General features: G+C 34.9%; 1 protein-coding gene across 1 annotated transcript in view; it reads right to left on the bottom strand.

Annotated features, from left to right (window-relative positions):
• Positions 1 to 16026, bottom strand: part of TMEM26 (transmembrane protein 26) — a 47763-nt gene that overhangs the window by 19465 nt on the left and 12272 nt on the right. The window contains exons 2-4 of the mRNA XM_050803064.1: positions 10938 to 11016; positions 5984 to 6097; positions 3690 to 3910 (exon numbers count right to left, since the gene is read on the bottom strand). Of these exons, the coding sequence (XP_050659021.1) occupies positions 3690 to 3910; positions 5984 to 6097; positions 10938 to 11016 (414 nt within the window). The remainder of the gene's footprint in view (positions 1 to 3689; positions 3911 to 5983; positions 6098 to 10937; positions 11017 to 16026) is intronic.

Below are 16026 nucleotides of genomic sequence, written 5' to 3'. Positions count from 1 at the left end.
CAGTGCAGGAAAGACCTGTTCCCATAATTCAATCACCTCCCACCGGGTTCCTCCCACAACACCTGGGAATTGTGGGAGTTACAATTCAAGATGAGATTTGGGTGGGGACACAGCCAAACCATATCAATAAGAAAACAAAAGAAATTATATTTCTCATTTAGGGTTGGGAAAATAGTTCCTAGATATCACACCAAAAATGTGAAAGAAAATATTGATAGATTTGAACTTCTTTAAAATTTTAAAAATGTGTTTTTCAAAAGATAACATTAAAAAATTTAAAAACAAGCTGAACACAGGGAAGAAATATTTATATTTAGACATTTGATAAAGGACTTGTATCAAGGATATATAAAGAATTTTTACAACTCAATAATAAAAAGGCAATCCAATAAAAAATGAAGAAAAATATACAGACACATCACCAAAGAAGAGATATGAATAGCTAATATTCCAATGAAAAGATGCTCAGCAACATTAGTTGTTAAAGAACTGCAAATTAATGTCCTGGTGAGATACCACTCTACATCCATCAGAAGGGTATAATAAAAAAGACTGGGGGGAAAACAATTGTTGATAAGGATGTAGAGAAAATGGAATCCTCATACATTGCGGGTGGGAATATAAATTAATACAGTCACTTTAGAAACATCTCAGCAGATTATTAAAAAATTAAAGCTATACTTAGCATATAACCAGCCATTCCACTCTTAGGTGTCTACCAAAGAGAAATGAAAACATAGCCAGGCAAAAGATTGTCAGTGAATCCTCTTTGCAACATCATTCTTAGTATCAAAAAGCTGGAAGTTATCCACATGTACATCTACTACTGAATGAATAAACAAAATGTGGTATATGCGTTTAATGGAACACTAGCAACTAAAGAGGAGCTAAACATGAAACAACATGGATGAATCCCAGAAACATTATGTTACATAAAAAAGCCACACATAAAAGAGTACACATTTTATAATTCAATTTCCATGAAATTTCTAAGAAAGAGAAATCCACAGAGACATAAAGTATATCAGTGGTTGCCTGTTAAGAGTGAAGATTGACTGCAAACAGCCACAGGAATCTTTTGGGAGTGATGGGAATGTTCTAAACCTGGATTGTGGTTATGGATAAACAAATCTATAATTACTAAATATCATTAAACTATAGAATTACAGTTGAAATTTGTGTTATTTAAACCATAACTTCATAAAGCTGTTAAGAAAAAAATGCAGTCAGAAGCTTTACAAATCTATGTAAATGCATAAAACTTAGGTAGATGAACTTTAATGTGAGCCAAAGGAAGGAAATTTATTTAATAAAAAATAGAATTTGACATATTAGCTAGAAAACGGGGAAGAGATTTAGACATTTTTGTGATGTAGATATCATTGTAGGCTTTCTCCTAAATCTATCAGCCCAAACTATGGATTAAAACATTAGAAAAAGTGAAATGTCATAATAATAGGCAATGCTGAGTAGACTACAATGAAGTGATCCCTTCTTCTATTAGATATAAATATCTTTTACTTATGTATTAAGAATATTCTTCATAATTATCCTCTTGAGCCTAAAAGGGAAGGCTTATGTCCCAGTGGGAAAGGATTAAAGGTCTTCTTCCTTGAAAAGATAGATATTTGCAGTGTCAATTCTTGCAGTATAGGTGAGAACCAAAACAAGAAATCAGAACATGGAAGCTAATTTCTAGGAGAGAGAAAAATTTTATATTCTTCTTGGGCTTTCACTTTGGGAGGGTTTTTGGGAGAGTGGATATTTGAGTAATAGAGGCACATAGGACTTGAATGGGAATTACAGAAGGCTACCGTCACAATGTGGTAATATTAAAAATGAAAATGACTTCAAACTGAGACAATGAAAATTGAAAACAAATTTTAAAAGCAGTAACCATTAAAAACTATGACATAATTTATTGGGCTCCATTAAACATCAGCTTTCCTAGGATATGATACAAGTTTAAAATGATAAAAATATATATTTATGAAGCATTAAGAGTAATTTGTAGGTGATAGAAGAAATTGGGGGTATTTATGGTGTCTTGAAACATCAAGTGCTCCTAAATTCTTGCTGAATTGAAATAGTCTTAATTGAGATAGGCCTGTGTGTCCTTCTACTAATACTTGCTCACAATTTGTTCCCCAATCTCTGCCTAGCTCAGTGCTTGACACATTAGATAACAAATCAGTACTGGGTGAGTGAAAAAATCCCTTATGGTTTTCAAGATTTGGGGGTATTTTTTTGTTTATTTGGGTTTTTTGTTTGTTTTGCTGGGCAAATCTACTTTTATTCACAAAATTATTTAATATTCAACCTTTATTGGAAAACACAGATCTATAAATTGCTCCTTGGTGTCACTTCTGGATGGGACTACCAACAGTCCATTAAGATAACTGAGTTAGGCATTTCTTATAATTTTATGACTGGCCCCACAAAACATATCCCTCCTTACTACCTCTTTTACTACTCTATGTTTTCTCCCATCTCCCTAAATGTTTTGCATGTACATGTTTATTTCTACATAGGTGGAGTTAATTATGTTTGTTTTGTGATGTCCCTGTCACTTTTATATGCTCTGTCATGATTTCTTGAAGTTTTTCTTGTAACAACATTGTATTTTATTTGAAAATACATTTTACAATGTAAAGTATTGACCATACTTAAGACATTAAAACTACAGAACTAAAATCAACACTATGACGATAATGAATCAATTTAGATTGGATTTTTTTAAAAAATATGTCAACTTAATATATTAGCTATGAGAAAAATTAGTATAAATGAAACAGGAAATTATCTTGTAAAGGTAGCTCATGGTTATAAATATAATTTGTGCTATAATTGGGATATTAAATTTACTTGGTAAGTTAGTGTATTTTGTTGAGCTTTATGTTTTGTTGTTTGAGAAGCACAGCATAAAGTAAACTGTAGCATTAAAAGCCAGCCTCATTCCAATTTATTTTTGTGGCATAGTGCAAAACAACCCAAGCTTAAAGTATATTCAGGCATTGAGACTTAAATCCCTAATGGTAAGGAAGTCGTTCTGTAAACAGATGTGATCATGGATTCTGAGTTTATTTGCTTGTGGCAAAAATAAAAGTACCAACTCAATAAGTTTTAATTTATAGGCCTCTACACCAGAAAGCCTTTGGGCACTTTGAACAAAACTGACTAAAAATAAAATTTAGTAAGATAAAACCTCTGCCCCATTCTCCATTTACACCAGAGAATGCAAATCCCCAAATGGATAGGAAGAGACTTCTCCATGTCTTCTCTCAGTGCTCTCTTAAACTGTAACTGTGCTGTGTTTATGATTGGCTATGCTTCTCACACTTAGGAGTGGAAAAGAGGGGCTAGGGATGGTCATTCCACTTCAGGTTTTCAGAGAACCATGACTCTATCTAACCTGTATCATGAAAACATGCAGAGCCTTTCTGTTCTCGCCCACAGAGAATATTATGTGTCTCTTTCTCTGGCAGAAATCTCCTTTATGTATTTGTCAAAAAGCATAAAGACTGTGCTGGTTTCTAATATGCAAATAGCAGCAAATTCTCTGATCCTAACATTGCATATAAAATATACTAAAAATTCGAATTCATGTGATATACAAGTCACAGAACCAAGAGACAGGTGCATGGTCTTGACCCTGAACACAAGGTGTTTTTGTTGCAAGGAATGCTCACCTCACATTTTGTTCTTCTAGGGTCTCACTTGTGAATTCCAGTATGTCAGCCGCTGTCCCCACAAACATAAGAAGAAGTTGAGAGAGTTGATCTCGAGTGATCCCGACTCCAATGGGTAAAAGCCATCTTCCAATTATTAGCATTAACAGGAATGTTTGATGGAGTCCCAATGTCCAAACTTTCTCACAAACTGTAGATAAGTTATTCACAAATACTTTGGCCTGTTTAACAGAAGTGTCATACAGACAGAAGGATTATGAGCCACCACCTGAGAAAGAAATATTTTCTTCACCATGATTTCAATCAAGAGTTTGCTTTTGTAGACAGTCATTTTCAGGAGTTATTCTTTACTTGCTAAAGAAAGTAAAATGCCTTTCAGCTGAACACTCTGGAAAAAATAAAGAGCTACTGTGGTCCTTAAGATGGGGGTGCCTATAACTAGCAAGTAATTTAAGCCTTAAACTTAAAAGTGGGATTATACCATATGGTATTTAAATAACCAATTTTACAATGTTTTAAAGATCACGTCTCATTTTATTACACTGTGTAACAAAAAATAACACATAGCAAAGTTTTACAAAATCCATATTAATAGCACAAAAACTTCCTATATTTTTAATAGATTTTAAAATCTGAATTTACTAATCTTGAAATATTTTTAGCATTGTACAAATCTTCCCTTTCTTTTTGCTTTAAAACTCTATTATAGCTAAACATAAAAATGTAATAATGTTTATCGATTACCTAAATGTAAAGAAAGAGAATAACTATAAAATTATTTTTATTCTGAGTACATATTATTCAATAATCCATAAGCCAAAGCAAATTTTACTCTGCCATTATTCTTAGACCTAGAAAAACTTACATCCCACCAATGTATTCTGGATGACAACTCTTGCCCAATTACCTTCTAAATAAGTCTCAAAGTGTACTATTGCCCCTACAAGGACTTAGGTCTCCAGTGGATAATGATTCCAACTTACTTATGGAAGTGACTTAACTGTTTGTGCAAAATTCATTTATCCCTCTCCATCACTTGCTGATATCAAATGCACAAGGGAGGATAAAAGATGAGGCATAATGCTATCCTGATTGAAGCCAGACATGAAAATGAATAATCTTCCATTTGTACTCTTTCTTATATCAGTACTATGAAACTTTACATACATCATATTTAATGTATACAGAAAGCATACTAGTAAATATTAATAATTTTGATTGTCAGATGAAAAACTGAGAGAGAACCTAAGTGATTTGTCCAGACTGATGTAAATAAATTGTGATTGGAGCTTGAATTAGAACCCAAGGTTCATTCCACTAAACCTCACAGAACTAATAGTGCATCTCATTATTGAAAATACGTTTCAGTGATAGGGGCCTTTTCCTTTTTAAACAGGTCATGGTCAGTTTGCCAAATAACAGCCTTATGAAGAAAAAGAAAGGGATTCTGTTTTGGCCGGAAATCTTCTCTATTTTATTAATAAACAGCTACAAAATACATATGGTGGAGGCCCTAGCTAATTCAATAAGACAAGAAAATAAAATAAAACGTATAGGGAAGAAATAAAATAAAAGAAATAAAACTGTCTCTGTTCACAGTTGACATAATTGTTTAGGTAGAAAATCCCAAAGAACTGGCAAAAAAAAAAAAAAAATAAATAACCTCCTGGAACTAGTAAACGTTTATAGCAGGGTTGTGGGATAAAAGGTTGATATACAAAAGTCAATCTCTTTCCTATATACCAGCAAAGAATAAGTGAAATTTGAAATTAAAAACAAAATGCCATTTTTATTGGCATCCACAACAATGTCATGTAGGTTTATCAGTTTTAACAAATGCACCACTGTGGTGCAGGGTATTGATGAATGAGGAGGCTGTACATGAATACAGAGTATATGGGAAATCTCTGTACCTTCCTCTCAATTTTTGCTGTGAATCTAATATTCCTCTAAAAAAGAAAGTCTTAAAATTATCATATCCCAATTTTTTAATTATATCATTGCTTCATAAATGTATATGTCTCTCATTGTGCACACATTATCCTCTTTAAGTGTTCCTTAATGAGGCACGTTAAATGTATCTATTTATACATAATGTATCAATGTATATATTTATGCATATTAAATATGTTTAATAATTTAAAAATATAATTATTTTGTGAATTCATGAGCCAAATAATGGATAACTTTCTTCTGAAAAGAATTAGCTGGGAGAGGTGTATAGCAGGTAATTGAGGATTATACCAAGTCCACCATTTGCTAGACCCTTTAATGTACAGTGGAAAAGCTCTCACCGTCTCAATGAGATCATCAGCTCTACTGATTTGTTCATTGGATGTCAATGTTTGATTGAAGACTTCTTTTCTGCTGATATTCTGTGATGTTCCTTCAGCCTGGATACTGCAATACTAAGAATGGGGTCGGGGAAGGCAATTGTGGCAAAAAATTAGCACAATATGGTAGAGCTCAAAACATACAGTATGTCTCATAATATATAGTATATAGAGTTCAATCTGTTCAAGAGATTATGAGCAGATATGCAAAGTTTATACAGCATATACATAAACATTTCCAAAAATCAGAATATAGGCCTGAGATGGAAATCCACTTTTTAATCTATATGAAAAGAGTGTCAACTATACAAAATCTTATTTTTCCTTAGGTCGATGAGGATGCAAATACTGAGTCATTGCAGAGAGCTGTAGAATTTATAGATTGGTAACTGAGATTCCTTTCTTAAACCCTGCAAGAATTTAAAACCAAACAAATAACCAGTGACAACAATAAAACATATATGATCCTGGTCAAGGAAATTATGGTGATTTTTTTTTTCTTTTTGTACTTTTATTTTAGGTTTTGGGGTTCACGTGCATGGGTAAATTGCATGTTGTTGAGGCTTGGTGTATAAAGAATTCCATCACCCAGGTAGTGAGCAGAGTACCTGAGAAGCAGCCTTCCAATTCACACTTCCCTCCATCCTTCCCCTCTCAAGTAGTCTCCAGTGTCTGTTGCTCCCATCTTTGTGTCCATGTGTATTCAGTTTTTAGCTCCCACTTATAAGTGAGAACACGTGGTATCTGGTTTTCTGTTCCCGTGTCAGTTTGCTTAGAATACTAGCCTCCAGCTTCATTCATGTTACTGCAAAGGACATGATTTAGCTATTTTTATAGCTGTGTGGTATTCCACAGTGTGTGTCTGTTTGTGTATATGTGTGTGTATATAGTATTTTAAGAGTTTGTTTCTTATCCAGAAGCCTCTTTATCTAAAATATCATATTGCTTAAGTAAATAATACAATCATTTTTAATCCTGTCAAGCACTGAAACAACCTAAAAAATTAGCACCAAAACATACATTTTAGTGACAGTGTAAGAGCCAATTTAGGTTTATGGAAAATTCAACAATAGACATAAAAAGTGGCATTTTTCCTTTTTTGTTTCTTCATTTTGTATGAGAATTTCTGCAAGTGAATTGTGCATGATATTTATCCACCGTATGCTGGGAATCCGAGGTAAGAGAAGGAAAAATTATATAAGAGAAGAAAGGGGTGACACTTGAAAATGTAGCTGTACCCAATGCATATTTTACAAACTGGCTTAAAAAAAAGTTGAAGGTTTTTCAAACATCTGCAGTGCTAACATATTTTGAAACACACACACACATTCACCACCACCACCACTACAACCACCATACATCCACGATCACACATTTGTATTTAGAGAGGACTTATTTTTTAAAAAAATTAAAGCTGTAAAAAGTGTATTTTTCTTAATCATTCTGGATACATAATCGACTACTCTATAAGCTACTTGAAAATGCAGAAAAGAAAGTCTGCAAGAAGCTGTTTTTTCTACCCTCTATCCAAACAACTAGTATTATGGTTGAAATGACAAGAATAATTAAGAAAAATGGCCATATGCCATATCCGTAGGGGCAAAAATACAGTTGTTTGCACACTTTGTGTGTGTGTGTATATGTGTGCAGCTAAGGCTCCAAAAACAGCTAATGAAGATAAAAATTAAATCTTTAACCAAGCAACAAATTTTCATTGCAAAGCATGTTGGTGACTTTATTTCCAGAGGAAAAACATTTGGACCATTCTGTAGGCATGAAAACAGACTATGTATTAAAAATGGTGACCTTAATATGTTTTTGACATTCTTAAAACTAAAAATACATAAACATCTTTTTATTTAAGAAAAAAGGCCATGCTTTAGTGCAGTAGAAGATAACGTGGAAGCAAATAGCTTCATAGTCCATATTATGGTATTAAGACTTATCTGAGTTGCTCTCCACTCCTGTTACTCTATTTGTCACAGATTGATAAGATTTTCCTCCAAGTGGCCTCTACATTGGGACTGCAATGAACAAGTGACTTCACTCTTAAAACCTAGCCTGACTTGTATTGTTTTGGGGATTATACTGTTTACATTCTGCCTTGTATAGGTGAGTTCACATAGATTATCGGGGTATCAACATGCCTTTTTTTTTTAATAGGCTGTGTCTATTAAACTCTTATTAGCTTCAAAAATATTCCTCTGTGTCCAAGAAATTGTGACAACAAGAAGACCAGAATGTTTCCATTACTTTAATCTTGTCACTTCTTAAATGGACCTGAGAGCTAAGGTCACGATCATTGTCATGAACGTTTTGTTCCCATACATGTAGACCCAACCAGATTCAGCAATGAAGGTAAGAAATTAGTCATCTAGGAGAAATGTCTCATGAAATAGGTCAGGATGTTTTCCTAACGCCAAGTCATGGGTTAGAACATATAGTATATAGAGTAAAGGGAAAATGTGAAAGAAAATTAAACTGCTCTTTTCTACAATGAACAACTCAGATAATTCTGATGCAAACGCCTCTAAAATACAGAACAGATAGCTGAGAAGGGCAATATGGTTTAATGGACTAGATATCCGTTAGGTTCTAGGCCCCAGCATTACTGTGTATTTACTGTATCAACTTAGGAAAATTACTTAACCTGTCTGAGCCTCAGGATCCTCGTCTTTCAAATAGAAATGTACGCATCATGCCTAACTTCTGTAGTTGTTGGGTCCATATATGTGAAAACATTTGTGAAAGTACAGGAGACTACCTGAAGAAAAGTGATTATTATCACTCCCAAAATGTTCTAAATGAGTACACTAGAAGAATTGCTGTAACTCCCTTTATTCTGCCATTTCTTCTTCCTTTAACTGCAATTCCAATGCTTTCTTTCTCTCTTACTATTTTTCTACTTTCATTTCTGCTCAGTCTGCCCAATTCAATCTCTGGGCATTCATTTTAATTCAGTGTCAAAATGAGTCAAATCCATTACTACTAAAGGTTCAATTTCTTTTGTAGTATGAAAATTAGAGAGCTACTGCTTGGGGCTCCAAAATCTTTTTTTTATTAAAAAGGGAGCTTTTGGTTGCACGTTATTTGTTGTAATGGGATTTGACCTGTATATCAATTAATTGTGCAACAAATTTATATTATAAAAGCATTTAGGGAAATGAATAGTTATTGTGTATGATAGCCATGTCATAGAATTGGATGTGAAAGAAACAATTGATTCAAATCACTAGAGCTTATTTTCATACCCTTGAAAGTAGTAAGTAGTAGAGATTGAAACAGTCCCCTAACTCTTTACAGTATAGTTTTAAAAAGCTACGATAACTTGAACCAAAAATATACAGTTACAAAAACACTTTTGCTACAGACATAGGAATAGTCTATATGACTTTAGTGATTTTTAGCAGGAGATTGAAGGGAGAAAAATGTTTTCTTTATCCCTACATTCTTGGTACTTGCTTGTGGAATTCTTCAAAAGTAGTCCACAGAACTAAATTCCCCTTTGTGTGCCTATAATTTGGAGCAAGCCTTTTACAGATAAAGTTATACATTGGAGGCAGATAGGGTTACATATTGGAGGCTTAACCTTGCTATAAAATGACCAATTATAACAAAGAAATCTATGTAAGTCCAAATTCTCGCAGATCTTTTTAAAAGTATTTTATCAGTGAAGGTGCCGAAATATTACTAGGTCATAACTACATTTCTCTGTAACGTAGTCCTGTAACCTGAACTATGAAGTCAAAGCTGGAATCTGATGGACTTTAGTAATTTGGCCTCCCCAGCGTTGAACAGGAACATCAACAGCAGTATATGACTGCACCCAACCTAGAGACTGCTTATTAGAGCTGTCTGTGTAGAAAATAACTGTTTTAAAAATATCTGTAATAAATTAGGGATTCTTATTGGAAGCTACTTTTTTTTTTTTTTTTTTTTTTGAGACGGAGTTTTGCTCTGTTGCCAGAGCTGGAGTACAGTTATGAAATCTCGGCTCACTGCAACCTCCACCTCCCAGGTTCAAACGATTCTCCTGCCTCAGCCTCCCGAGTACCTGAAGCTACACGTGTGCGCCACCAGGCCCAGATAATTCTTGTATTTTTAGTAGATAAAGGGTTTCACCATGTTGGCCAGGATGGTCTCCATCTCTTGACTTCGTGATCCGCCCGCCTCGGCCTCCCAAAGTGCTGGGATTATAGGCATGAGCCACCGCGCCCGGCCGGAAGCTACTATTTTATTTTTAGGACAATGTGATCTTCTAACACATATAAACCCACCTTCCACATGGTGGGTCCTACGACTCCTCTCCTTTAATCTTAGTTTCAGGGCTCTAGAAAAGAATTTCTTTTTTACTAAGGCAGCCCGTGGGACTCCCAAAAATTAATCTCCTGTAATCTGTATAACCTTCATTTTAAAACAGACTATTTTAAATGGCTCCTATAAGTTTAATTGTATTTATATAGCTGAGTACAGATAAGGGTTTTGTTTCTGTTTTTGAAATTCCTAAGTGTCACTTTACAGAATGCCAGATCATTGAGGCGTGCCCATTCTTAGCACAACATAGAAACTCACTGAAGCTGGAAGGATTGAAATCAAATTTCCACACCCCCAGGTAAACTCTACCTGTAGGCCCCTACCTATAGGGTGGGGGCCAGGGGAAGTCTTAGTAATAAGATCTCTAACACAAAATGTTAATTCACTGTATAATCCTAAATCTTACAAAAATGTAATATTTTTTATTGGGGCTTTTATTGGCAAATCATGGATTCACTTCCTTTTGCTGATAGCCTCTTATTTATTCAATTCTTGATAACTCCAGTTACTTAGAAAAGTGAATTCCTGAGATAAATTGGATCATACTGTGAAAGTAGCTTATTGCTGAATATGTCAATTCCTACTTTCCAAAAAGAGGTACCTGGGTCTCATGGTGCAATTCAAGAAGCCATAATGATGGAACGATGCTAATCAGATATAAAAATATGGCTGGCGAAAACCTGTGAAAAGAGAGAAGAAAAAATAGTTTAGCTAATTTAAGCTAATTTTTCAAAAAAAAATTAAGAGGAAGAATGAAAAACAAATGCACATACTCTGACCACATTGAGTCGAACCTTTTTATCTCAAGTGTTTATTTCAATGAAGGAAAAAGCATTATGTGATTTCCGCCATATGGATTACAAAGAAACAAAGTAACTGTAAAAGGCACTAGCAGCTGTCATTCTCACTGAATTTCTAATCCAATTAATAGACATTAATTTTGATATGGTTTAATGGGACACTGCCAATTAGTTTCAGGCACTACACTGGGTATTTTGTATTTAATATGTTTTACAAAAAGCAAACACAGCAGCAGTAAATGTTGGATTTATTAGACATTACAATTTCAAGATTTGGCTACATTTTTCAACATTAACCTGGAATTCTGAGAGCTCAAACAATAACATGGTGCTAGAACACAAAAATCAGATGATAAGGACTAAGAATGAGAGTAACCCATAGGCTTTGTGCGTGATTTGCTAAACCTATAAAATAAAAACACAAACAACCAACAGTGTAAGCCTTTGGTATTTTTTAAAGATATCTATATTCACTGTTTTCTCATTCAAAATTCAGAGAGGAATCTGAAGAGTGGACTTTTGTGATCCAGCACACTCAGGTTTAAATGCTGGTTTTGGCACTGACCTCTCAGTTTGTTTCCTAATCCACAAAAATGTCACTATATCAGCCAACGCAGGCTGCTGTACAAAAATACCATAGACTACGTGACTTAAACTACAGACATTAATTTTCTCAGTAGCTCTGGAGGCTGGAAGTCTGAGGTTAAGGGGCCAGAAGAGTGGGATTCTGGTGAGGGCTCCCTTCCTGACACGTAGACAGTGCCTTCTCCACGTGTCCTCAGATATCTGTCTCTTCCTCTTCTTATAAAGCCTTCAGTTTTATTGGATTAGGACCCTATCTTTATGACTTATTTAACCTTAATGACCAAATTAATCTCCAAATATTGTCACATTTGGGATTAGGACTTAAATCTAGAAATCTGGAAGGGGGCACAATTCAGCAGTTACATTCATCTCACAGAGTTTTTTATTTTACTTCCTGTAAAGCAGTGCCTGGCAGTGGTGGGAAATCAATAATAGGTAGATATTACTAGTATTATTATCAGACATGGTACAACATAAATGTTTCCTTAAAATGCTGAAATAAGAAAAATAACATACTTTCCAAATTTATTTCTTCAAATTGGTCCGGGCACAGTGGCTCAGGCCTGTAATCCCAGTACTTTGGGAGGCCGAGGCAGGTGGATCACTTGAGGTCAGGAGTCCGAGACCAGCCTGACCAACATAGTGAAACCCTGTCTCTACTAAAAATACAAAAAAAATAACCAGGCATGGTAGTGTGGGCCTGTAATCCCACCTATTTGGGTGGCTGAGGCAGGAGAATTGCTTGAACCCAGAAGGCAGAGAGGTTGCAGTGGGCTGAGATTGGCTACTGCACTCCAGCTTAGGCAACAGAGCAAGATGCCGTCTCAAGAAAAAACAAACAAACAAGCAAACAAAACAAATTGAACTTTATTTTAGAGGACTCTTGCATTACAGAACATCTCAAAGTCAAAGTTATGTCACTATAATTGTATTAAAATGCTTTTAATACACAGCAATAGTTTGAAATGACCTAGAAAATAGAAATGTTAATTGCTCAACAAGTAGAATTGTTTGAGATGAAATGTTACCCAAACTATGTTATTATAATTCAGGAGAGAAAAGTGAAATGAAAAGAGAAAATTTAGAATGATATTTTTAAAGGCTATTAATTCTTTCACTAATAAATTTTTTCAACTTCTAGAGAAAGGAAGGGAGAAAGGGCAAGAGAAAGAGAGGTCTCTTAAAAAATCAATATTTAATATAGATACTCCCCCACCTTTGATTTCCTGCGAAAACCAATTTCGAAACAAAAGGTTATGGGTCATGATATTATTAAAATCTGTCTTGGAGGATGGTGAAGCTGTAGAGAGATATCAAAAGCCCATGTTTAGCATGCTCTTAAAAAGAAAAGAACAATTAACTTTTTGACCTCACATATCAAAGGAAACATCAGGAGATAGTATTTCCCTTGTGAAACTGGGAAAGAAAGTGAATTCTAGGTCAGAGGGACAGTAGGAATATGCATATTTTTGTTTGGAGACATCAAATGTTGGCTGGATTGCAATTTTGTTGAGTCTCTTGGGATTAATTTTGAGACTAACCCCTCCCTAACAATAATGTAACAATAATAATCTAGGGAAACCATAGCCTGAACATATAATAGCTCTTGAAAAAGGTTAAAAATAAAACAAACAACACCCTTAACATCTTCTATGCATAAGATTTATTTCTATAATTGGAAAAAAGTACTATCCTGTTTCAACGTATTTCCTCTAACTGGGAAACTGGTTATATAAACAAACAAACTTCAAGATTCAAGATGTTTTGTGTTGCCTAATAGAAAATCTAAACTCCATAATCTGATATTCGAAGACTTCATTATCTGGTCTTATCTCCACTTTTCCTTCCTCTTCCCTTACCACATCCTATCAAGTTGAGCAACTCAGTAGTTACAACCGACTGTGTATGTTAAATAAAACAAACAAAATGCTTTGGAAAGTTCCTCTCACTTCAATCCTCTTTATTAGATTATTTGACCTAATGAAGAAAGGGGTTAGGAAAAAGGAATCATATTGAGGGCCCAAGAATTAATTTTGGAATAAGCTTTTTGGAATAAATTTTATTTTGGAATAAATATATTTTGGAATAAATAAGCTTTCTCTTGCACATCTATCCACCAACATTCTACTCGTATTTGAAAGGCACAGCAGGAATTAATCTTAACCTGTATTTCTCTTGTGGCCCAACACATGCTGTACTGTTTTATAGTTACCTGTATATTAGATTTTGCTTTCCTAACATAAGTTCCATGAAGAAAGGTCCTTAGTCTTATATATCTTTATATCTCTTTCCTCTTCCCACTCCTTCATTTTCTCTTCTCCCCAGTGGAATCATAGTGTCTTACTAAGTCTCAAATTAATGCTTATTAAGCAAATGCCTAAATATTTGAATGCCTGAATTTATAAAGGAAGGAAGGACTGAACAAATAAAGTGAATAAAGACTATTGATATCTATAAGGATCTTTCATTTCAAGAGGTCTGGTATCAAATAAGCTCTTCTAGCTATGACCCTTGAAATATTATATGTTAGTAAGACCCAGTATAAATTTCAGAAACTTAGAAGACCCAAATTTGAATCCTGCCTTTTCCATGCACTCATCTTTGGAAATTCACAACCTTCCCTGAAACTGAATGTCCTCATCTGTAAGACGGAGAAAACAATACCCATCTCATAGTGTGGTTATGAGGATTAAATAAGACAATGTGTGCCATGAGATTGACACCTTAGGTGCTCAACAAATGTACTTGCTGCTTTCCCTAGACTCAGCTCTGAAAATGTACTCATGGCTACATATTTGTTACTTATGCTTATGAAGGACTCTTAGAGGACAGCCAATTAGGACACTCTTTCTTCATATAATTTATAATGACATATTTTTAAACCATGATTCTCAAAACTAAACCTGTATAAGGTCGTGCACACTGGCTCATGCCTGTAGTCCCAGAACTCTGGGAGGCCAAGGGGGGTGAATCACTTGAGGTCAGGAGTTCGAGACCAGCCTGACCAACATGGTGAACCCCCATCTCTACTAAAAATACAAAAATTAGTCGGGCATGGTGACTTGCACCTGTAATCCCAGGTACTCTGTAGGCTGAGGCAGGAGAATTGCTTGAACCCAGGAGGTGAAGGTTGCAGTGAGCTAAGATCACACCACCACACTCCAACCTGGGCAATAGAGCGAGACTCTGTCTCAAAAAAAAGCAAAAACAAACAAAAAAAACAACAAAAAAACTAAACCTATATAAAACTCCTTGAATCAAGGGCCCTTTTCTTTGTACTGTTGAATACAAACATCGTTATGCCTAACTTCACAATCAATGTTGAGGCAATTACTGTCACACTGCCATGGTTTGCATGGAGCATTTACCCATCACGACCTACAAGATGCTGCCCACTCAGGGCCCTGCCCACCTCTTGGGCTCCGTTGCTTGCCATTCTTCCAACTGTGTTCATGTAACAGTGTTCTTCTTCCAGTTCTCAAAAAAAACCAAAGTGCTATCCTAACTGAAGCCCTCACACACGTATTTCTCTCTTTAGAAATACCCGCCTCTCCTACTTTTTTAAACTTTATTTTTATTTTTTAAATTATTTTTTATTTTCCATAAGTTATTGGGGTACAGGTGGTGTTTGGTTACATGAGTAAGTTATTTAGTGGAGTAAGTTATTTAGTGGTGATTTGTGAGATTTTGGTGCACCCATCACCCGAGCAATATACACTGCACCCTATTTGTAGTCTTTTATCTCTCAACCTCTACCACATATCAGTTATATGGGACTTCAGAAAACTTTCCTTATTCCTTAAGTCTAAATTAGCCCTCTCTGGTCACTTCTGGGTCTTAAATTTTCAATATTTATAATTACATATGTGCATATGTAGATGTGTGTGTATTTGATATCATTTAAGTGTTGACTCCAAGCAATTCTAAATAATGCAAGCACCAGAACTGGGTCTGTCTGCTCAAAATTGCAGTCATCTCTCAGTATCTGGGAGAGATTGGTTCTAGAAACCCCGCAGGTAGCAAACACTATGAATGCCTAACTTCTTTATATAAGATAGTGTAGTATTTGCGTAAAACCTATGCACATCCTCCCTATACTTTAAATCATCTCTACATTACTTATAATACCTGATATAGGTGTAAATGGTATGTAGATAATTGCTGTACTGTATTGTTTTTTATTTGTATTATGTTTTAGTGTCACATTGTTGTATTTTTTTTTCCCCAAATATTTTTGATCTGCAGTTGGTTGAATACGCAGGTGTGGAGCCTGCATATATGAAGGGCTGGCCGTATACTCTCTGC

This window comes from Macaca thibetana, chromosome 9 (assembly GCF_024542745.1).
Source record: "Macaca thibetana thibetana isolate TM-01 chromosome 9, ASM2454274v1, whole genome shotgun sequence".
Taxonomy (NCBI): Eukaryota; Metazoa; Chordata; class Mammalia; order Primates; family Cercopithecidae; genus Macaca; species Macaca thibetana.
Note: the sequence above shows the minus strand (reverse complement) of the source record. Positions and strands in the feature narration are given on the sequence as shown.